Below are 22,849 nucleotides of genomic sequence, written 5' to 3'. Positions count from 1 at the left end.
CATCAACGAAATACGGTCATTGTGGCCTGGTTGAAACTATTAGCCTTCTAATCTGAAGCCGAACGCCGGAGTCGCTCAGCCAATGCATGGAGGTGTATAGGACATGTCATAGTCTAAGAGTGGACGGTACGTCGAAAAAAGACAGCTCATTCGATGAGTCTCTACGAAGCGTTTACCAAGCGTATAAACAATGTGGCCACATCTTACGACTATATTTCGTAGCTTCTGAAAAAGAAAAGAATTTATTTTATGGCAAAATCAACAAAATTTTCAGGGTTGTGTTTTGCTCGCATGGAGCAAACGTACTTGAATAGGCTCCGAAATACGTACAAGAACTGCGCAGCTAGCATACCATTACGAGGAGATAAAAGGCATTGCTAAACGGACTCATGCCAGCGCCACATTCTCTCAGATGCTGATCAGTGCACTCACAGGAAATCGCCTGCTACTGTGTAATAATGGCTAAAGCGTTAAGCAGCAGAGCTAAGGTCGTGGTATCGGAACTGGGCCATGACGGCCACATTTCCATGGAGGCGAAATGCAAACCGTCCGTAGGATGTCCAATATCAGTGTACGTTAGAGCTCACGCGTACGAAACCAGGATCGAAAGCCTCAAGTACGGCGTCTCTCATATCTCTCATAATCGATGCCCTACTTTAAGGCGCAAATTCTATATCTTACACCACACAAGTTTTAAAGGAAATGGGGACAATGGTGCACTAATGAATATTACGTCAAAATTTACGGGCACTGAGTGCTAACCTGTAGTAACTCATGTCGTCGTCTCGCAAGTTTATCTGATGGCATGCAGCACAGAGCAAAACAGTAGGTATCGAAATGGAAGAGAAAAAATAGAACTTAAATATCAGCACGGAGTGATTACAAACATCGACTGGACGGCTAGCAATAAATTTACAATCGGCAATGTAGTGAGCTGGAAGTTCTCAGCGATTGCCCGTGAACCAATATTAAAATTACCAATACAGGGAGTACTTGTGGATGCCGGAGCTGACACGGGTGTGATGCACAGAGGGCGAAACACATGGCTAGAACGACCACACTGTGTGTTCCGCAGCTCCCAAAGCCGTTGCGACCAGGAAACTAGAAAATGACGATGAACCTCTACGAAGTTAACTGCATGCGCCTACATCGTGGCTATATTAAACCAAGTTTTATAGCTAAATATTGCGTGGTCAGCCTGAAACAAGCCCAGAGCGTGTTCTAGGCAAGCGTTTTGCTCTCTGTACGGTTACTGCACTTAGGAATACATGTAAACGAAAGACTGCAGACGCGGTGCCCGCTTCACTGTGCAATTATCATGTCATGCCTTCGTTAAGAAACCCCACGTACCTGCCAAAACAGATTGTGATAGTATGAAGCACCCTTTCGGGCGGCGTACCCACAGGCTGGGAGCACGGGTGGAACGCGATTTATAGAAGCACAATTCAAACTTTCCGAAATATATTTCTCGTCTTGCAGAGTACGCATGTAGGCTGTCATCCATTTTGTAGTTGGCAGGTGCATTGATGACGAGAGCGACAAAATATGTTCTGCAATTCAAGGCTAACCCTTTGAAATGCTACTCGGAATGTCTCCTGTGAAGCTGAATAACACACCAAAAGTCGTCTTTCACGCTAGGTGTTACCTTGAAACAAGCAAGCGTCTTTTGTATTCTAACATGCTGTCGGGAACGCTACATTTTCTTGCTAATACAGCAGCTCAAACCAGACACCCAAGATAAGGCATTTAAATGAGTCCATACACAGCACGAAAAATAATTCGCGCGGAGTGGCATACGAGGAACACCATGTTTACACGCATGTAAGGCGATCGGGCACACCTGAGCCGGAAGCGATAAGGGTATTGTCTACTCTGTCTCTGCTGCATTGTGTGGTTCTTGTTTATTCGCTTTCCAAGGGGTTCGAGACCTTTTTAGTGCAATGCAGCGTGATTTCGGGCTTCACAATAAGCTGCGCGCTTCGGTAAAACACCCCATTTATCTTCGCGTTTTGGAAAGATTCCTTGGAAATTATCTAGCCTAATTTGCTGCCTTATTCATCAAATCACCTTCAAATTGCTAACGGATAACCGCTCCCATGGGTGCTATGAAACTCGGCAAATTATGCGAAAATTTTCGGACAATTCTTGTGACATATGCTCCAATGGGTCGAAATTTCACCCCGCACCCCCAGCGAGGGGTGACTCCCACACGTAGGTATGGCGGCATATTTAGGAGACGCTTAAACCTCACCTCAAGGGCATGACGCGATTGCCTCAACAGACCACGACAGCTGCTTGGGTCGTCCTTGCTTAGCACTTCACATACACGCTTATTCTTTATTATACATTCACATGTCGTGACTAGTCCTTATGCCCTTTCTTGCGCTGTGGTGCAGCGCTAAAGCGAGGCACCACTACCTTGGCAGGTAGCTGCTTGAAAGGGCCGGAACTTTGAGAGCCAGGACAATCTTCTCTAGAATGATCTTTTGGCCAATCAATTTACGTGCCACGTGCTACGGTGGGCAGTTTGCTCACAGGCCAGTCGGTGGGCTGCCATGGTGAGCGAGTTTTGATGACGTCACAAGATCATATGAACTAGGCGGCAGCTAGGCCACCTGCTTTCTTGATCACACCGACGCCAGATTTTCATAATGGGAGCCTTAACGTTTTCGCGTAAAAAAATACACCGCCGATAAAATGAACTTTCATACTTGCACAAATTGTTCTAGTAGGTACGTGGTGATTCTTCACGAAGGAACGACGTCATAGGATAACTTTGAAATTCGGAAACTTTGAAAACTTCTCGTTATATGGCTTCCTGTGTACGCTATCTCTACTTAACATTCCCATTCAATGCAGCCGGCAACTTCAGTGCACCCGCATTTGCTTACGTTATTGATTGGTGTTAGTCTATCACAGCCAATTGGGAACCACAGACTCTTAGACAAAGAAAGTGATAACCATAGGAATAAGCAGGAGATACATTTCACAGGCTCTGGTAAATTATGAACATCAGCTTACTTTAGACCCACAGGATTAAACTACATCAGATTTTTATCATTTGCGCACAAGTCTAAAGACTGAAACATAATCGCTTGCTACGAAACTTAACTGACAAAAGAACTGCGCAGCGAATTATATAACTCATAATAATGATTGTATCCTTGTTATAAAAGTCTCTATAGGTGGTTTAGAGGCAAACTTATGTTAACAATTTAGCTGAAACCGATAAAAGAAATGGGCTTCAGAAAGAAGACAAGAGGAACGTCGCTAAGGGCCTTAGAGAATTGCATGAGGATATGATATGGAAGCTCTCGATAGGACTGCTGCTGCGGGTACAACACAGATAAAATTAGAAACTAATAGGATAGCCGTGTTGTTGCAGCAGAGCAAGCGTTGGAGGCGACGAGAATTGTTATCCGCTTAGACAGTTCACAAAGTTGTGTTCATGGTTTCCCCGCACTCAAATTTAGGTCATATGCTCAGAAAACTTTAAGTAGCCGATCCTTTTTCGAAAAACATATGCAGTACGGCAAATGCGAAAAGCTCAAGTGAATAAATTGCACCTAGCCAAATGAAGCTGTGTACTCCTAATCTAGACCGGTTCTTTTTCCTTACCTTTTTTTTTCAGTTCCGCTGTTATATGTCACCCATCAGAACAAACTAATTGCATAGAGAGTAGGATAGATAGTAGTTAACAATTCGAGCAAGCACAGAAGTACTCACTTATTTCCGTCGTAAATAAGGTACGTGAGCTCTTCTGGATGATGTGTATTTGTCAGTACCGCCACAAAATACGAATCTGCGAAAACATTACGTGCGTTAAATTTACCATTAAATATAATACACAGATGTTGTGCAATCTTTGCGCATTGGGTTTCTGCAGAATGACGACGGGGGTTCCACTAGCATTTTCACGGCACTGCAGTAACATTTTAGAATAGCTGGTTTATGGCATACTTAATCCTTAACCGGCGATAATGCCTTGTTAACGATGGGTGCATTGACACGCTCTTACCTGCTAGTGCGAGTCGTTTGGAAATCGCAATCGTTATTTCGATCCCTACGTGCCTAAGTAATATTGTGCTTGTTCCTCAACGCGCCCTTTTACATTTTTTCCAGAGGCCGAGGGCACCGCACACCTAAAAATATTTCGTTACGGATTGCACTATAATGCAAAAACGCATTTTTGGTCCTATGAAATGCAGAATATACCTAGCGTCAGAAGCAGCGCTGGTAGCGATGCCTTCGGGTACTGGAGTTGTGCATATTCTGATGATGCGCAGTTTACGAGAGTACACTTCGCTAAGGCGTACAGAAAACAGAAAACATAGCGTTACTTCACTACACAATCTTGATTTAGACTGGATTGAAAGTTGTTCATAATTAATCTCACTTAGGAGAATATGCTGTATTTCCATAGGTTTTTTTTTCAAACAGCATGTATTCTTAAAGACGAGGCATTGTTCCTTCCTAACTTTCTCTGCACAGAACTGAGCAGTGCGGTACACTATGGAAGCCGCCGCAACTGAAGCCTAGAGAGTTTTCAAACTTTGAAGTAAGCAAAACATTCGTCGGAAATGCTAGGAAAAATGCCTTTTTGGACATAACGCCTTTGTTAGAAAAGTGCTCGCGCATAACATTTTCCCTCACTGGGAAAGTGGCCAGCATTCACGAAGCCCTTCAGCATCATGGTGGCGCTGTCTATGAGAACCACTTCCCGCGCCATGACGGCGCGAAATCTGGAGGCCGGCGGTCCTAAGCTCTGCTCCTTCGGCAGCTCGTAGTTGGTCGGAACCGTCATATAGCCGAAGAATTCCTGCGCAGACGACACCAGAAGAGTCAAAATTCCCCCTGTTCTGTGTACCATCCGCATTGTGCTTTAGCGGTAACACATTCAGCTCCTTTTTACAAATACTTTGGGGGGGGGGGGGGGGGGGTTCTTGAAGGATTGCGAAATTTCTATTCATTGTCTTCAAAATGTGTTTATTTTTTTAGTTTGATTTATTTTTTGTTGACATACCTGCAGCGTCCGAATGCGAAATAATGTTCATCATGTAGCGCGGTTCACAATAAAACGCAGTCCTATAGGCAAAAATGAAAACATTCAGCAACACAGAAAAATGTGATAATTGCTGCAAAAGGGAAGGAAAGAAAAATATCTGACATTGTATTTTGAAAGTTGTGGGCATTAATAGACCAGCTGTCTCAGCGTATAAAACACACAGAAAAAAGAGTTACATATTTCACGATTGAACAGCAACTTTGTTAAAGTATTGCCCAAGCCGGAACGCGGAAGAGTATCGTTTACGCTTTTATTTGCTTTTGGCGTACTTCTATACTCCTTTTGGTTTCGATTTTAGTTTTTTGCTCAGAACACACAAAGCGCACATTCAGCAGTGCGCATTTCTTTTCCTATCCCTTTAGTAATACCTTCAATCTTGGAACATTGTTCAGGATTCGGCTACTACAATACTGGCGATACTAACGGTGTCTTCTACTGATCAGAGATCAAAGGTTTCTGCTGATTCAAAACTTATCGATTGGGCGCTTGGATGAGGGGACATGGGATGGAATGGAGCTTATGGTTGTGTTAGCGACAGAAGTGTCATTTTCAGTAGAAGCCAAGCTGAATCTACGTGAAGGGCAGAGGTATGTTTTCCAAGTCACGCAAATCAATATCGCGTGGCAATGAAGCGTAATCCGCTGCATCAGAGTGGAATACTTTAGGCAGTGTTGGGTTTCGATGACGCTTTGTCGTGCATGGTAATCATCCGAAGACAATTGCATGGAGTCTTACACCGGGCAATCAATCGATGGAAGAAATGAGCGTACGATTTAAAAAAAAACAATAAACCTAAAATAATTGTGAAATAAGGAACTATACTGTTACGAGAGTCTCCAAACTGTAAGTGAAAATGTGTACTGACGTTTCCGCGAAAGACACAGTAAATAAATTGACGAAGTGCTCATTTTTGCGTCAAGGCACAACCATGTTACATTCTGCAAGTTGGTTTGCTCCGAGTACGCTATACGATGAATCTATGCATATTAATATATTGCCACGTATCATTGCAGTGTTTGTTCGTTCACGCTCAAGGCTGCAGGAAAGGGCTGTTATCATTTTTGTTCGTGACGCGAGAAGCGACCAGTCTAATCTCGATTAATCGCAGCCATGAAAGGCTGCATCTAGGTTTTTCCAGATTACTGTAGATGATCTTGTCCTGCTATCTGGAAGTTTCCTTGCAGGCTTTAAATTGAACGATGCCGCGAGCAGCGGCCATTCGTAGTTCGACGATCGACGAGCACGCTTGTTGCTTACGCCGCCGCCGAGTGATTCAGTTATTTTGCGGGCGCAAGTCAGCCCAAATAAAGAGCTTCGTTTCCAAGACTGGCTAGTGTCTTCCTGACCACTGGACTGCCGTCATTACAACGTGACATCTGGTGGAGGTGCTGGGTAGCTTTCCAGGTACCGGACAACCCCTGCAATTCGTGACGCCAGCCCTTTGAGTTATTCGCCGGAAGACCTGACTCCAGTCTACCACGCAGCCTCTGAAGCCTCCAGCCATGACTTACGCCGCAGCAGTGCGCCGTCCTGTACCTCGACGACGGGACCTAAGCCAATATCGCCCTTAGGCAGCTGCGCTGGAGCGCCGCCCTCTCGCCCCAACTCGCCCGTCCTACGAGCGTCGTACACGGCCGAGGAAATGCGTCGAGTGGAGAACACCCAACCAGCGCCGCCCACAATACTTCCACTGCGGAGAAGCCGGTCACATTCTCCGGTACTGCCCATACAGGAGAATGAGCATCCGAGGGTTCCCTTACGACGCCCCACGACCCCGACCCGGCCAGCGAGCAGCCGAAATCGAGGATTTTTTTGCGTCGGGAAGGATACTCATCGCCGAGCCGCCTGTCGCGTTCTCCGTCGCCATCGTCACCGCGCTAAGTATCTTCTAGCCGAGGCTACGCAGTGCGTGGACGCTTCCCCAGCCCCCGAAGGTTAAACTGAATAATGCAGCCTCTGGAGGTGAGGTTGCTTCTGAGCGCAAGAACTGAGATCCTTCATCGACGAAAACAGAAGACCATGCCCCCTACGACGACGACGACCCCTACGACAACGACGACCCCTACGAAGACGACGACCGCTACGAAGACGACGACCCCTACGAAGACGACGACCCCTACGAAGACGACGACCCCTACGAAGACGACGACCCCTACGAAGACGACGACCCCTACGAAGACGACGACCCCTACGACGAAGACGACCCCTACGACGAAGACGATCCCTACGACGACGACGATCCCTACGACGACGACGATCCCTACGACGACGACTATCCCTACGACGACGACTATCCCTACGACGACGACTATCCCTACGACGACGACGATCCCTACGACGACGACGATCCCTACGACGACGACGATCCCTACGACGACAACCACGACGACAACCACGACGACAACCGCGACGACAACCACGACGACAACCACGACAACCGCGACAAGAACTACGACAACACCGACGACGACGATTACACGGCCAGACTTGAAGCTCTTAGCGCTGCCCTTAAACCTTATTATGGGCGCTAAAGGACTCGAAGTTTGCATTCTCCGTGTTTAATTTCATTTTAAAGCATCGAGACGATGCTTCTTTGGAAGGGGGGTAATGCCACGTATCATTGTAGTGTTTGTTCGTTCACGCTCAAGGCTGCAGGAAAGGGCTGTTATCATTTTTGTTCGTGACGCGAGAAGCGACCAGTCTAATCTCGATTAATCGCAGCCATGAAAGGCTGCATCTAGGTTTTTCCAGATTACTGTAGATGATCTTGTCCTGCTATCTGGAAGTTTCCTTGCCGGCTTTAAATTGAACGATGCCGCGAGCAGCGTTCATTCGTAGTTCGACGACCGACGAGCACGTTTGTTGCTTACGCCGCCGCCGAGTGATTCAGTTATTTTGCGGGCGCAAGTCAGCCCAAATAAAGAGCTTCGTTTCCAAGACTGGCTAGTGTCTTCTGACCACTGGACTGCCGTCACTACAGCGTGACTACAAAGTCTTGTTCCTGTATTCCTCACCGCTGGCCTGCCGTCACTACAACGTGACAATATTAATAGGAATCAGGGTGGGGTAGCGCTGGAACCGAGTGGCCGGTAAAACAACTTAATTACCATTGAAGCGACATTATATAGGACAACCTTACACCAGACGCTCTTATATGACTTAATATCTACATTATTAATAGTACTATTGAAACTCCTGTGCACGGTTAGCAAAGCACCTCATCACACAAGAAACTTCAAACACACTTTCAAGTTTCAAACTCAAGTTTCATGAAGAAGCAAACATTGTTGGAAATTTGGATGTGAATTTCCGCTTTTTCTTTTCGGTAGAAGAAAGATTAGTGCAGGTCCCGCTGGCCATATTTAAACGGCCAGCTCGGGCTATGTTTACAGCTTTGGACAGTTGAAGTTGCCTGCAGACGGCTTTTTCTCCCTCTCCAAAGCACTTAGCATGTTAGATTTGTTTGTTTCGTTTATTTTAACCGCGACAACCGTATACGCTTTATTTCCGACGCCAATATTATAACAGTTCCTCACAGCATGTGCACAAATTTTGAAATGAAATTTTATTTCCGGATATTTACTACAGATCGACGCAGTAAGCCAATTATGGTCCCATTTTCCTCTTTGTTTTATACTTAGTCCAGACTACATTCATAACTTCTTATTTTAGTATAATTATAGAGAGCTTCTGATCAAGGCTACAAACACCATTTCTCTCTATTTTTCTTTAGTTACCGCAGAGCTGTTTCTCATTTTTCCTATTGTAAAGATATAATTTCTTTCGTTGCTATAGTTTAGTCCTGGCAGAGAACCACTCCCACACTTTAAACAGGTGGCCTAATTCAATCTTGACATGTTAGATAGGTCTAAACCGATAATAAACTTGATGTATTTCATGACTTTTTTGCTTTTATCACTGAGCTTTTTTTTGAACAAATCACAAGTTACTGTGCTTAGTTTTTTTAAGAAGCTGTGTACATAGTTCTTTGAGTTAATTAGCAGTTATTTTAGTATTTTGCATTTTTGTTTGTCTTAATTGCGCATGTTAAGTATTGCCACTTCTAAAGACAATAATTTAAAAATTTGGCTTGAGAGTCTTTACCATTCACCTTACATGTAATTTCCTTGATTCAAAATCACTGCTTTTTCTCACTTGCTTATGAATGCATGTGTTGATTTCCTTCCTAACATAAATAAATGTTGCGATGTTTATCTATAGTGCTCCTACGTTTTCTGTTAACATTTTTATGGAATGCAATTTTTATTTCCCACATTTTACAAAACTCAACCTTACATTGTATTCGTATGGCTGCGCCTCATATGAGTACAGGCAGATGGGTAATTATTTCCCCATTACATAGCCCATGTAATACTAACCTGAAACCCTCGCCGTACGAGCACACAATCACAATTCGGATGACATGCCGTATGCTGATTTAATATATTTATTCACGTTTCGCTTATGTATATTTACGCTGAGGCGCAACGATTATTCAAACATGAATAATATTGCATACCTTCAGATCTAATGTACAAGAAACCATTTTCTTTGGTAATGAGGATATCTAATTTTCTAAATGATTACACATTCATGCATTCAAATTGCTTTGATGGATGGATTTTGTTTCTCATTAGCACACTACGAAATCGCATATGCCCACCAAAACGGTTTACACAGAGTGTTTTCCGAATAAAAAACGTGGCTTTCATTTCTTTAATACTGCACAAAGCAAACTTGTGCTCAACGTCATATTGTTTTACGGAAGCATCCGTACAGATATCAATTAGTATAATTCTGCAAACCAAAGAATAATAACTTGAAATGGGTGCTCCTCAATGCTAGGATGCCCGTACATTTCTTAATAATTGCGAACGATTCGTCCACGCGTAAGGTAGTGCTTTAGTTGCAAGTACCCAAAGTGCTATCTTGTGTCTCGGAAAAAGAAACTCCAACCAAAATAACAAAGCACTGAAGCCTTCCTGTCCAGACTTCACTCGCGCCGGTGTCTTAAAAGAAATGCACCCTCTTTGGGTTTAACGAATGCTTTTTGTGGCATGTTTGTGAACTTTTACTAGCTAATAATTCAGGTGCTCAGATATTTTATTTTAATTAAAATGCCGTTAGCAAGCGTAAATAGCCATAATTAAAGGCAAACAAAATTTTCTATTCGCACAAAAAAACAGTAAAGCTGCTCTTTTTCCGTTACGTGAGTCCATGCAGAACTACTGTCATAAGAAGCAGTAGGGGCGACAAGCCTCACTCAATCCGCGATTGCCCTTGCGACTTCTATTAGCAATTGATTCTCTTAGCAGCATACAAAGTGAACAGCTCTTTTTATCAGATGCCTAATGCACATTACATTACATAATATAGCATATGCAACAAAACGCCCGAAATTGGAACATCAAAGCAGTTAAACGCCTAAATGATTCGAATGCTAAATATCAATGAGCCTTGGAATCTACAAAAAACCCACCTGCAACTAAGATGGCTTCGATAAAACGCTGGCAGTACCCTCCATTTTTAGGGATGAAATATCGACACAGCGGTGATTTATTAGACATCCGTGAAATGCATTAATACGCGAATAATATCAGAAAGCTCGGAAGCACAGGTGCGCTATAATAGTGAAGGACTGGGCGGTTCTTTTAATATGCAAAGTGCAAGCTCTGGAGCTTCTTCGCACATGGCGTCGCTCGTTAGGAAGTTTCATTGCACAAAGTGCTCAACAGCATGGTACCACCGTGGAGTTTTTGAGGGGCATTATAAACAAAACACTTCGGGGATTTAAGCAAAGAAAGTACGCGTTGCCGCCATTGCTCCAATAGGCATTATATAAAATGACAAAAAATTAGTGACAACGTATTCACTGCTCTGAACAGCATTCAGCGGCAAGCATTGGGTGCCTGTCTGATCTGCACTCCCATAGAAGGCGGACTGCGCTGACGCTCCGCCACAAAAACTGCGCAGATGAACTTGTCTCGCCCGAATTCTTTGTCCGTAACATCTTCCTGCGTCATGGGTGCTCCTGCAGCTATCGTTACTGACCGCGGAGCTGCATTTACGGCCCGCTTCACTCAGGCTGTGCTCAAGCTCACGCACACCATCCATAGACGTACAACGGCCTACCACCCGCCGACAAATGGCTTGGTGGAATGCCTCAACAGTACCTTGACCGACATGCTTTCCATGTATGAGAACAAAACATGAGACCAAATTCTTCCATACGCAACATTCGCGTATAATACCGAGAAGAATGAAACGACGCAGTTCACTACGTTCGAATTAGTCTTCGGTCGACAGGTTACCCCCCCCTTGGACGCTATGCTACCTGTGGATTCCCCTGACAGTGAGAGTGAACTTGACGTCGACGTCGCCAGTTATGTTCAGCGCGCGGAAGAAGCGCGGCAACTGTCCAGACACCGCATTCACCGTCAGCAGCAGATCGATGCTGACCGCTACAGCCTTGCACGCCGCTACATTACCTACAACCCAGGCGGCTATGCGTGGGTCTGGACGCCCATTCGTCGCGGCGGGCTATACAGAAAGTTACTGCGCCACTACCTCGGCCCTTACCTTGTTGACCGCCGCCTCAGCGACGTAACGTACGAAGTTGCACCACCCTCGCCAGCTCGTTCATCGAACAATAGCAAGCGCAGCGACGTTGTGCATGTGGGGCGAATGAAGCGATACTATTAGCGACCCCGCGACTGACTTTCAGGCTGTAAGTAGTCTATTCCGTGACGTCAGACTCGTGATGTAACTCTTGAACGCTTTTTCTCCCCGTTCTTCTGTCTGACGGTAACACCGCATCGGGGCGTTGCTCCAGAGGAGGGGGCAGTGACACGTGGATTAGAGGTAAAAGAAGAAAGAGAGCGAAATCGGTAGATATAGACGGCGCTGAAGCGTAGCCCGTTTTCTCATGCCCTCGTTCCCTTGTTGAGCTCTCGGTGCCCTCGTTCAGCCGCTGCAGTTCCCATTCAGTGTAACAAATGTTACAATATACATGGAGTGATTTCTGTAGGTGTCCATAGCTCTATAAAGCTGACGCTGATGCCCACGTGGGTGCTGTCGTCACCAACGTTACTAGATTACTTCTTCAGTTTGCAAACTCCGACGCCGCGGATGCCACCCTTGACTGTACCGCAGAGCGGGGGCGCTGTCGTCGCTGTTTGACCGGCTTTCTCGGCAGAGTAGCCGCGCTGACCACGTCTACGAAGACTGCAGCGAAGCGCTTTTGTGTCAGGCGTTTCTTTGTTGGGTTAAACTGTGCTGCAAGTTGATCGCTGCTCCTCTCTGTCCTCGCCAGATTAATATAAGTGCGTTTCGAGCGACGCAGCTCGTGCGGCGTTGGCTCCGGCTGCAACGCGACACAGAAGCGCAACAGCGTCGGTGCACCAGAGCTATGCGTCCGTGAGTCGGTGCGGCCGAGCTGTCGACCTGTCTGCTCCCAAACCAAGGCAAGATAAGCGTTCTACGTAATGTGCGACCGCAATTCACACTGACCATCGCCAAGGCTGCAAACATTTTCTGGAAAGTGCTGGAACAGCTGGAAGAGTGCAGCCTTGCTCGCTTGGGTTGTGCTGAAAACGTGTCGGCATTCACTTGCCAGCTACTGAACTTTGTTATTGCTACAAGAATGCACTTTTTTTATGCGAAGCATATTACAATAGGTAACCCAAGCCCTTCGTGACGGTTACACGCCGTGCACACCACGTGACACAATGACGTCACGACAGATGAGAGACGGGGCTCCAACTCGTGCCGTCGCTGCGGTTGCACGCCGTGCAGACCACGTGGTATGGTGACGTCACACCACGTGACGCAATGACGTCACGACAGATGAGAGACGGGGCTCCAACTTGTGCCGTCGCTGCGGTTGCACGCCGTGTGAATCACGTGGTATGGTGACGTCACACTCCCGCGCATATCGAACGCGCGTTCACACTCGGTGTAGGTGAAACGCTCGCTCCACCCGGCAGGCGGACGCTGCTTCCGTGGCAATCCAGGCGCTCACCCAACGCGCGTCTCGGGGTTAGTCGGCGTTCCGCTGTAGCCATGCCGTTGTCTTCCCCCCCGACGAAGGCTTCTAGTGGTTGTATTAAAATGACCAAGTATTCAACCAAGGAAAGCCATGTATTACCAAGCCTAGCCATCAATATGCTTCGCATCTGACTAGGCTTAACCTTAGCTAAGCCTCAACCATTTTTTTCTAGCAGGACTCTTGTCTCTTGTAAAAGCACATCTCTTGTAACTGTTTGGCCCATTAAAAGTGGCTCCCATTAAGGTGCATAGCATTTTTTCCTATATGAATTAAATACACTGCTTTCAATCTGACCTGTGCTATTACCGTCATTTTTCGCGTTTTATGATCTTAATAACGTCGAAGTTTCACGGTGGTAGTCCTGCATCTCCCTTTTGAAAAAGACTGTATGCATCATTGACTGTCTTGCTTCAAGCCGATGGTACTTTGCCTTAGGTTTCGATATTTTCGGCAACATGCGACTCATTTACCGTGTCGTGGCTCGCCGTAAGCAGAGTCATTTAGTTTGTAGGGAAGTAAATGAAACAAAAAACTATACCCGACCAAGAAGCAGATGTCTCATCGAAAGAGCTAATGATTCAGGCACCCCGATCGTACCTCTGCCGCCCAGGACCGTTCGCGCAGCCACTGTAGTTGCACATTCAGAATAATATTTGTGCACTATCTAGGAAATATCTTCGTTAAACAGGAATTACCGGCGTAAAGTGGCGTTAAACACGGCGCGCTCGTCTTATAGCGATAGTTCGTTCGACGCGATACCGGCCGGAACGGGCCAACAGCGTCGAAAGCGCCACCTCACGAGAGGGAGCCGAATGGGGCCACGTTTGGCCGCCGAAGTGCAGCGGAGTTTGCAAAGTGACCAGGTAATCTAGTAACGTTGGTCGTCACTGAGCGTATTCGGCTTTACGGGCGCAAGATAAGAACTTAGCGATCATGGCAGTGGTCATTAAAACAGTCTTTTTTAATTTTCACTTCATGCTGCATGTTGCGGGCGGAATATTCAAGACAGCTGGTTCGAGAATAATTCCGTTGACAGAACTTGCCATCGTGCAATATGTCCGAAGATATTAATAAATCCTGTTTTTACGCGCTTTATTATGAAACTGGGCGCTCAACATCAACCCCAAACTCGTGCCCACAAAACACATCGGCGACCCAGATTGACAGAATTCGAAAGCATTGACGCCTCCACTGCACTGGCCGTGTCTCTTTTCCCTTCTGATACTATTTGCCCCTCTTTGCTTCTGATGATGATGGATTTTTATGGCGCAAGAGCAACTGTGCCCAGAGAGCGTCATGGAACAAGTTTTTTTCGTTCTTGCTCAAGGTGTAGTGAAGGACCCATTTCCCAAGCATTTAACCCTAAAGAAGCCGAGCACCAGACCAGGGGATAGATTGTACCCATTGTATGACCAGTGGGTGCCTGGTGGCACTGGATATCGAACCGGAAACAACTGCGCCTCCTATCTATATGTCTTGAGACATTCATCAATCCTGTTTTTACGCAGCTTATACTGAAACTGGGCGCTGAACATGAACCCCGTAGACCGAGTCATGGACAGTGAAACATACGTTGAGGTAGGCATGAGACAACTCTATAACAATTGTTTCTCTAAACGTCTTGAAGGAGACCCAACTCCACAAACCAGTAGTATATAGCAGAGAGACTGGATCAGCTTGCGCAAATTGGGGACATAACCCTACGGTTATCTAAAGCCCTCCCCACACCACACCCGTCGCCAGGTCGATTTTACTTGCTACCGAAAATCCTCAAAAAGAATAACGCTGACCGCCCTATAGTGTCTGGCACTGGCACGATTACGGAAGCAATTTTCAGTTACATTGACACATTGATCAGACATATTACAACAAAACATCCATCCTACACACGCGAAATAAACCATTTCCTTCGCGAAATAGGAGGTCTTAAACTTCCGGAAGGAGCCTTTCTGGTAACATTAGATGTAGTCTCTCTCTACACTAACAACCCTCATTCCGATGGCATCACATCTCGCACCGAAGCGTGCAAGCAAGAAAGAAAAGAGGAGGCCCCTGCTCCACGTGTTCTAGAAATACTTGCGCAAATGTTGCTCGAATACAACAACTTTGAATTCAATAATCAACACTATTTACAAATAAACGGTACAGCCATGGGAACAAGAATGGCACCCACCTGCGCCAACATCTGCATGCATGGTATTGAATCTAAATTTTTGCAAGACACTCTCATTAAGCTCTTCCTATACAAACGCTTTTTTGATGACATTTTTTAATTTGGACTGGCACAGTGCAAGAACTTCTACATTTTATTTAACCATTAAACCTTGTCCACTCCAGCATACCGTTCACTCACACGCACTTCCGCACCTCAATTAACTTCATAGATGTTGAGATTTTGGTAAAGGAAGGCTCACTTACCACTAGCGTATATAGAAAAGCGACGGACCGTGAACAATACTTACACTTTCAATGATGTCGTCCTCGTCAATCTAAAACAAGTATTCCATACTCTCAGGCACTTCGATTTAAAAAAATCTGTTCCCAAGATCAAGGCGACATAAGGAATTCCAACCGCATGCGGAAAGTCCTTACCAAGCAACGATATATCCCTGCCATTGTAGACGATACATTTCAAAGGGCATCCCAACTCAACCGAGAGGAAATACTTCAGGGAAGTTCATGTAGCTAAGAAATAGATCGCTCCGCAAACTCTGTACTTACCTTCAAAAGTTACCCCCCCCCCACCCTCAACGTAAAAAAAATGTTTAAAAAACATTTCAACATTCTAGAACAAAGCGAGCGCCTCGCCAAAATTTTTTCTATTCCGCGTGACCTAGTCTACAGAGGAAAGAAAAACATTCGAAATATTCTAGTACACTCAAAAACATCTAAACATCGGGGGTAAGGGTGCCGACCCTGCGCAAAAAGCAGATGTCAGGTCTGCCAACATATACAAACAACAACCTGTGCAATAAGCACAGCCTCAGGCTTTAAATGGAAAATTAATGGCAACTGTTATTCAGATTCTTCCAGCGTTATCTAACTCCTGAAATGCATTGTGTGCAGTATGACGCACATTGGGCATACGGCTAGCCATCTACGAATTCGCTTTAATAACCACCGCACTCATGCCCTTCCTCTACCCATGTCAAAACACATTAATGAGAAAAAACACCCATTGGACGAATTTAAATTAACAGACTTACAGGGTGGGTTCAACAACACCCGGAACGGGAGAAACGCGAGTCATACTGTATTTATAAGTTTGGAACAATTGCGCACGACATTAACGAAAGCTTGGGCGTTTTATCTTCTCTACGCCTCTTGCAAAGCCAGTGTTGACCCCATGAGTGCCGGCTTGATATGCCTCGGCCGTTCTTCCCCTTTCGAATCATTTTCAAGCTCCTCCCCCCCCCCCCCCTTGCACTTACACAGATTTCTTCCTCCCACACCGCACTCTTTCCTTCTCTAGTTCGACCATCTTGACGAGCCCGGCGCAATCAAAGAACCCTCGCTTAAGTACTCCCGTCATTCCTAGTGGCCCCCACGCGACCTTTCTTCCGTACGTTTCCGGGTTTCCTGTTTTTGCGGGTGTGTGCGAATCTACAGCCCACGTGTGTCTAGTTAAATTCCACTGTGCCCTCCTTGACTCATCGTACTTAAGGATTTCCAACTGGCGGAAGTCCCCCGCCCTTTCCACATTTGTTTCGCTGTATTTTGTTTACTCGTTTACGTCGACAAAATGTGAGCGCAACTCAAATCTATTCAGTGTTTCGGCCACTCTCTCTTTCCATACACTTACTCCTTTCCGCTGTGTTGCGAGTCATGCCGCCGTCCCTTCCTCGCTCCCGCCTTTTTTCCCCGTCTCTTTTCGCCCCGCGATCGCGAACGTGTGTGGCGGGCGATGTCACATATTCTCGCCCTTTCCAGTTCCGTTTTTTTTTTCATTTTCACTTTTTGTTCTGTTATTATGTTTTTCCTTTTGAATTGTTCTTCTCTCCCACGTCGTTTGGTGTTTCGGTTCATGTGTTCGACCCCTCAACAGGTGCATTGTTAGGGCATTGTTAAGAGCATTTTTAACAGAGCATTGTAACAGAGCATTGTTAAGTTTTCCTGGTCATCAGAGTCTTCTATTTCTTGGTATAGCCCGCAGTCATCCACGAATAGTCGCATTTTTACTTCAGTGTCATTAATAAAAAATATAAACAACAGCGGGGCTAAAACTGTACCTTGAGGTGCTCCTGAAAGAACTGGTACTAACTTGGAGGTACTGCAAAAATTGACAGCGGAAATTGATAAAGGTCAGAGAGGTAACTATAAATCCATCATACCAGTGGTCGATCACCCAATATACTTCTAAATATAAAGTGGAGTTTAGTATGTGAAATTCGGTCATAAGCCTTCTACAGATCTTAAAAACGGCATCGATTTGTGATTTGATTGTTGAGCTATTGTGCAAAATCATGCATCATTTCAACTGGTTGCGTAGACGTTGACAAGCCACTACGAAATTCATGTTGGTTTCTGTGGAGTAAGTTGTTGACTTCAAGAAAATTTGTCAGATATATCAATATAATATGCTCCAGTAATTTGCAGCATATACATGTAACTGATATCGGTCGATAATTAGCTGCCGATGAAATACTGTCAGAGTTATGTACCGGAATTTTGCTACTTCCCACTCAGCAGAAAGCCTACATTTGTCTGTTAAATTTTGATATATCAGGCAGAGGTATTTCCTCATAGGCTCGGCATACCGCTTGAGGAATTGAGGAATCGAAATCGAACGCTTGAGAAATCGAACGCTGACGCGGAACGTGTCTTTTCTGCAGTAACTCTCACGAAGAATCATCTGCAAAACAGAATGTCAAACGAAATACTTTTACAAACGCACTGTCGAGGAATACTACACGCAGCAAAAATTGGAGTTAGCTGATTTACCACCACCACACCCATGCTTATCGATCCGCGAAGCTCGCATTCTTCGCCACACACAGTTTAATCTCCTACATACACTAGCCAAACTTTATCTATACCGGTACACTTTCACACTTCAGTGTCCAAACTTTCCACACACATATGCAGACATAGAACACTGCCTTACACAGTACCACGCAGCCTTCCCGTCCCCCGCCTATCCTTTCCCCCCACCCCCACCGTGGCCCATCTGGCTCGCCTCCCTGGATCTGAGGCTGCAACGTGCCCTCATCGCCTTGGCCCAGGACGTACTGAACGCCTAATAGAAAGGATGTTCTAATAAAAGTGTCACACCACCACCACCACTACTTTTTGCCATATTACGCAGCAAGTTCACCACCACTTTTTGCCATATTACGAATCACGTTTGGGCTGCGGATGATAGACGCTACCAGCTCTACATTTGTAGTACCAGAAGAAATTGTGAAGAAAGGAAGAAACAGCGCGACGAAACACGGACACACGTAGAAAAGACACACACACGAGCGCTCGTGCGTGTGTCTTTTCTACGTGTGTCCGTGTTTCGTCGCGCTGTTTCTTCCTTCAAATGCATTACCAACTAGCCCGGAACCTTGCTCTTGTGAAGAAAGTAAACAGCACTATGTATGAGTGGTCTTTTTTGCGTATGTGTTGGCAAAATGGTGTTCCAATTGAACTTATCTAGTCAAACGGTCGTAAGTGCGCTGTTTTTGCATTGCTCTGTTCTATTGATATTTTCTTCTATGTTATAATTTATCGCCTTTTTAACAGAATAAAATTAAGGTTAATTTTTTATTTTTGCGCTAATGAAAACAGTTTTTCTGAGCTTGGCTGCTCTTTTGGCTACAAAATGAATATTTCACTTTTCTTGGCTACTTTCTAGCTACTTTCAGAAGTTTTTTAGCTCCTTTTTAGTCTAATCACCTGGCAACCCTGCCACCAAAGCGGCCGAAGACGAAAGGTGAGGGAGAAGAGGTCTGCCTCTCCCCCGCGTTTTCCGCTGCCGCACGGAGGGAAGTAGAGTGTGTGTGGAGGGGGAGGAGGGACCGGGAGGGGGGTGAAGGTGCTGTCGAGATGGCGAACAAGAGAGCCGCCTCTGGCGGACGACAAAAAACCGGACTCCCACAACCACCCTCTCTCTATAGTGACCTCCACCTGGCCCAGTCTCGCACTATGACCCCGTTTAGTGCCCTTCTCCTGGTGCCTCCGCAGGTCCATGCCGGCGGACAGGAGCCTGGGTCCCGGGCTCTTCTTCTGGGGTCGCGCACAAATGCGAGGACAGCGGCCTCGACGGCCGGCCTGATCTGCATGCCGGCAGCTCTGTCCGCAGCTCGGCCTCGCGTCGTTCCTGGAACCGCCAGCGAGGAAGGTGGAAAGATTACGCCTCGCTTTGCTGCCCCGGCTCGCCAGCATCGCCCGCAGCACGCTACTCAGGGTAGCCGGCAGATAACTGCGCCCTCTTTGCTTCTGTTTTCCCTTGAAGCCGACCGTCGTTGTCCGATGGCACCCTTAATTTCCATGTTCAACTAGCTTCGTGGCTTCCTGTTTCCCCTCCAGCGGTTTACTCCTTTCACTTGTTTCATTTTTGCACTGATGTAGTTCTAACTGATTATAATCCCACTCTTCCATGGGGCGTTTCTCGATTTCTTCCTCCAAGTCGGCTGCTATCGGTTCTATTTTTTCATCGTTTAATTTTGCGTTTTCTTTTTGACTTCGCTGTATTTCTCTTTTGATCAGGGCTTTAGACTAATACGTTTATCATCACTTCCTAGGCTGTACTTACCCTCTTCGTCTATTTCCATTATTGCGAGCTTGCTACAGATGCCCTGCGACATTAGAGAGTAGTCAATGGTTGCCTGCCTGTGATCGGATTGCCGCGTGATTTGTCCTTCACATTTACTTTTTCTATTGAAAATAACTAGGTTGTGCCGCTCACAGAAGTCTAGCATTAAGTTCTGGTTATAATCTTTGTATCCATCCAGATCCTCGATGTAGCCATTCATGTCACCAAGCACAATAATGTCGGTAACGTCTTGAAGCTGCTTTATATTGTCAATGAGGCGCTCAACTATATCTTTGTTTTCCTGCCTGCATTTGTCACTGGTCCCTAAATAAACTACCCCTAGCCATGTCGTTTTACCAGCAATTGTACCCGATACCCAGACATGTTGTTTGCAAGGTGAATTTATTCTTTGCCAATTTGTTTTTTGATGTATCCGCATACCTATACCTCCTCCCTTCTTCGTTGCTGTTCTGTTGCACCCTTCCCAGACACAGCCGTCGATTAAAGGTGGATCTCGCATAGACCGTACACACCTACTTCGTTCTTTAACTGCTGTTCTATTTCTAGCCATTTCGCTGCCTTTCTACCCCTTTGCATGTTTATGTAGCTGTTCCCAGCATTAAATTTCTTTTTTTTTTGCATTTTTCTTGCTGGGCCCCCTAGAAGCCATTTTGTTGGCTTCAGCCGTTATTGTTACATTTACTGCTTCGCTTCCACCTACCCCTGCGCCCTGAGCCACCATTGACCCCCTAAAAAGCTAGGGCTCGGCCTTCCAGGCGCCAGCCTATCTCTGCCCCTACCCTTCCACTGAAATGGATGCCATCTCGTCTAAAGCCTCTGCCCAGAGCCTGCTGTGTACACTTCCCTATTTATGTCTGCCACCTCAAAGCCTTTCTTGAGACTTAACTGCCTTATCTCTCGATTAAGAATCACAGCGTCGTTGGCAACCTCTCCATTCTTTTCTTGCACCTCAGGCACTGTGCACACTACGATCAGCGCTTGCTGTGCTATTGCCCGTATACCGTCAACTCCCTAAGCTAATCTTTTCACTACTTGTAGGGCGTCACTATTCAGGACATTACTTAGTCCCGCCGCTACCACTACCAAGTTAGGCCTTGCACATTCTCAGAACGTACACTTTGTCTTTCTCAGTACCTCGTCCATTGTCCTCCCTGGGAATAGCCCGACTGCTGCCCGCCTATCAACTTTACACGCTCCATTATAGCTCTTTTGCAGATCCTCATGTTTGAGTCCCCAGCGATTAGCACTAAGGTACTCTCCCCAACCTCTCCTAACTTCCAGATTTTGCTGCCTGTTATCAGTGGCTGTGGCCTCATTCCTTGGGTTTACCTTGTTTCCCTTCTCTCCATCGCCTCTAGACTTCGTGGCTGAACTTGTGCGTAGCTGTTCCTGTCTGAACCTCTCTGACTTACTTGCTTATCACTGTCCATGCCAGTGCAAGCCCCATCCACGTGGCTGACGCTGGAATGTCCGGCAATATGGCTTCCAGTGGCGGCGTCAGCCATTTTTGACTCCAACTGACCCAGCTCTTCTTGAACTTTGCACTTCTCTGCCTTCTCAACCTGTGACCCGCTGCGCGGATTATACCACTTTGTCCCTGATAGTACGTCTAGAGCGCAGCCGAAATGCGCAAATTCCAATGGCCCGCACCCCGCAACATACGGAGGTTGTCGGAAAAGAAAGCTCGTTACGCTTGCATGCATAGTGGAACAGGTACAAGGAAAAGCGTCCAAACGTCATAAGCCGCCATCTAATCCTGAAATTGTTTTTGCATCTATGCAAGACCAAGATCAACACACGTCAACAAGAAAAAAAACCGCTGGAAACTCCTACGCAGCTGCTGCTAAGAAAAAGCGTGGCAAGCCCTGGCTCTCGCTAGGTGTTTAATTTAAGATCACTGTTCAATTATTCAATGGAATCCAGCTCACTGCAGCATCCTGGCGAAGCGGTCTGCAAAGTTCTACAGGTTCCTAACTATAGGCTCGTAATCTTCACAAAATCAGATGCGTTGCAACTCGCCAAACGATATACAAAGTATGAAAAGAACGGCTTCTAGAACTTGCCAATCATCATTACCCCTTTCTGCATACCATCGACCAACCCACGGCTAAGATTGAGACTACCACTCGGATACTGCGTCATCTAGAAACAATTATCATCGGAGGCTGTTGCAGTAACGCTCTACGATACCGTTCTAAGTGAGACAACTGCGGCTCAATTGAGACTGTACTTCATATTCTATTCGAATGCCCAGCGTACGCAAACGAACGCGCTACTGTGAACAAAGCATGCAGTCCGTCACCCAAGTGCCACTCACAATGGACTCTATACAACGTCCTTTAGGCTCCTACAGACAGCAGCGACGTGCAGTGATAATCTTATTTGCCTATTTAGACTCTAAATTGCCCGAAAACTTGATCACCCCGCTGCATACGGCCAGTAGTTGACTTCGTTCTCGTCCAAAAAAGTCATTATGCAGTTAATTATTGCTTGGAACCCTCTTCAATCCCCCCACTCTTTTCTAGCACCCTTCTTCCCTTTTTACTCCCCTATCCGTCTCCTACACAGGGTAGCATGCCAGCCGGCTAAAATCTGTTTTTGTTGCGTAAGCAATACTGCGCCAGGTTTCGAGCCGCCGCATAGCTGCCGGTGTAGGCCACGGTCAAACAGATGTAGCGCTGTTGCCATAGCAACTGTTTCAGGCGCGCACCACTAGGCGGCAGGACCGTCGCTGCAGCGCCGCGCTGCCGCGCTCCTAGTCGCGCGCTCCCTATGCATGTGTCGGAATGTGGAGAGAGGAGAGAGGATGCGGGAGGGAAACGGGCAATAAATACGCGCGTTCGCCTCGGGCAAAACAGTTGCTGCTTGCTTGCGCAGCTTGCCCGGTTTGCTAAACCTCAGATAATTTTTCACTAAAGAGCTCTCTCTCTCTCTCTCTCTCTCTAAGGTTTTCGCTCACATTCAGCCCTCGTCGTTC

The 22,849-nt window shown here is 46.2% G+C and overlaps 1 protein-coding gene across 1 annotated transcript in view; it reads right to left on the bottom strand.

Annotated features, from left to right (window-relative positions):
- LOC149333715 (uncharacterized) overlaps positions 1-22,849 on the bottom strand; it is a 78,557-nt gene that overhangs the window by 2,285 nt on the left and 53,423 nt on the right. Inside the window, exons 4-5 of the mRNA XM_089557786.1 lie at positions 4,654-4,819; positions 3,727-3,802 (exon numbers count right to left, since the gene is read on the bottom strand). Of these exons, the coding sequence (XP_089413912.1) occupies positions 3,727-3,802; positions 4,654-4,819 (242 nt within the window). The remainder of the gene's footprint in view (positions 1-3,726; positions 3,803-4,653; positions 4,820-22,849) is intronic.

Source organism: Amblyomma mixtum, chromosome 8, assembly GCF_055824585.1.
Source record: "Amblyomma mixtum isolate Tamu chromosome 8, ASM5582458v1, whole genome shotgun sequence".
Taxonomy (NCBI): domain Eukaryota; kingdom Metazoa; phylum Arthropoda; class Arachnida; order Ixodida; family Ixodidae; genus Amblyomma; species Amblyomma mixtum.
The sequence above is the reverse complement of the archived record's forward strand: the minus strand, read 5'-3'. Positions and strand labels throughout refer to the sequence as shown.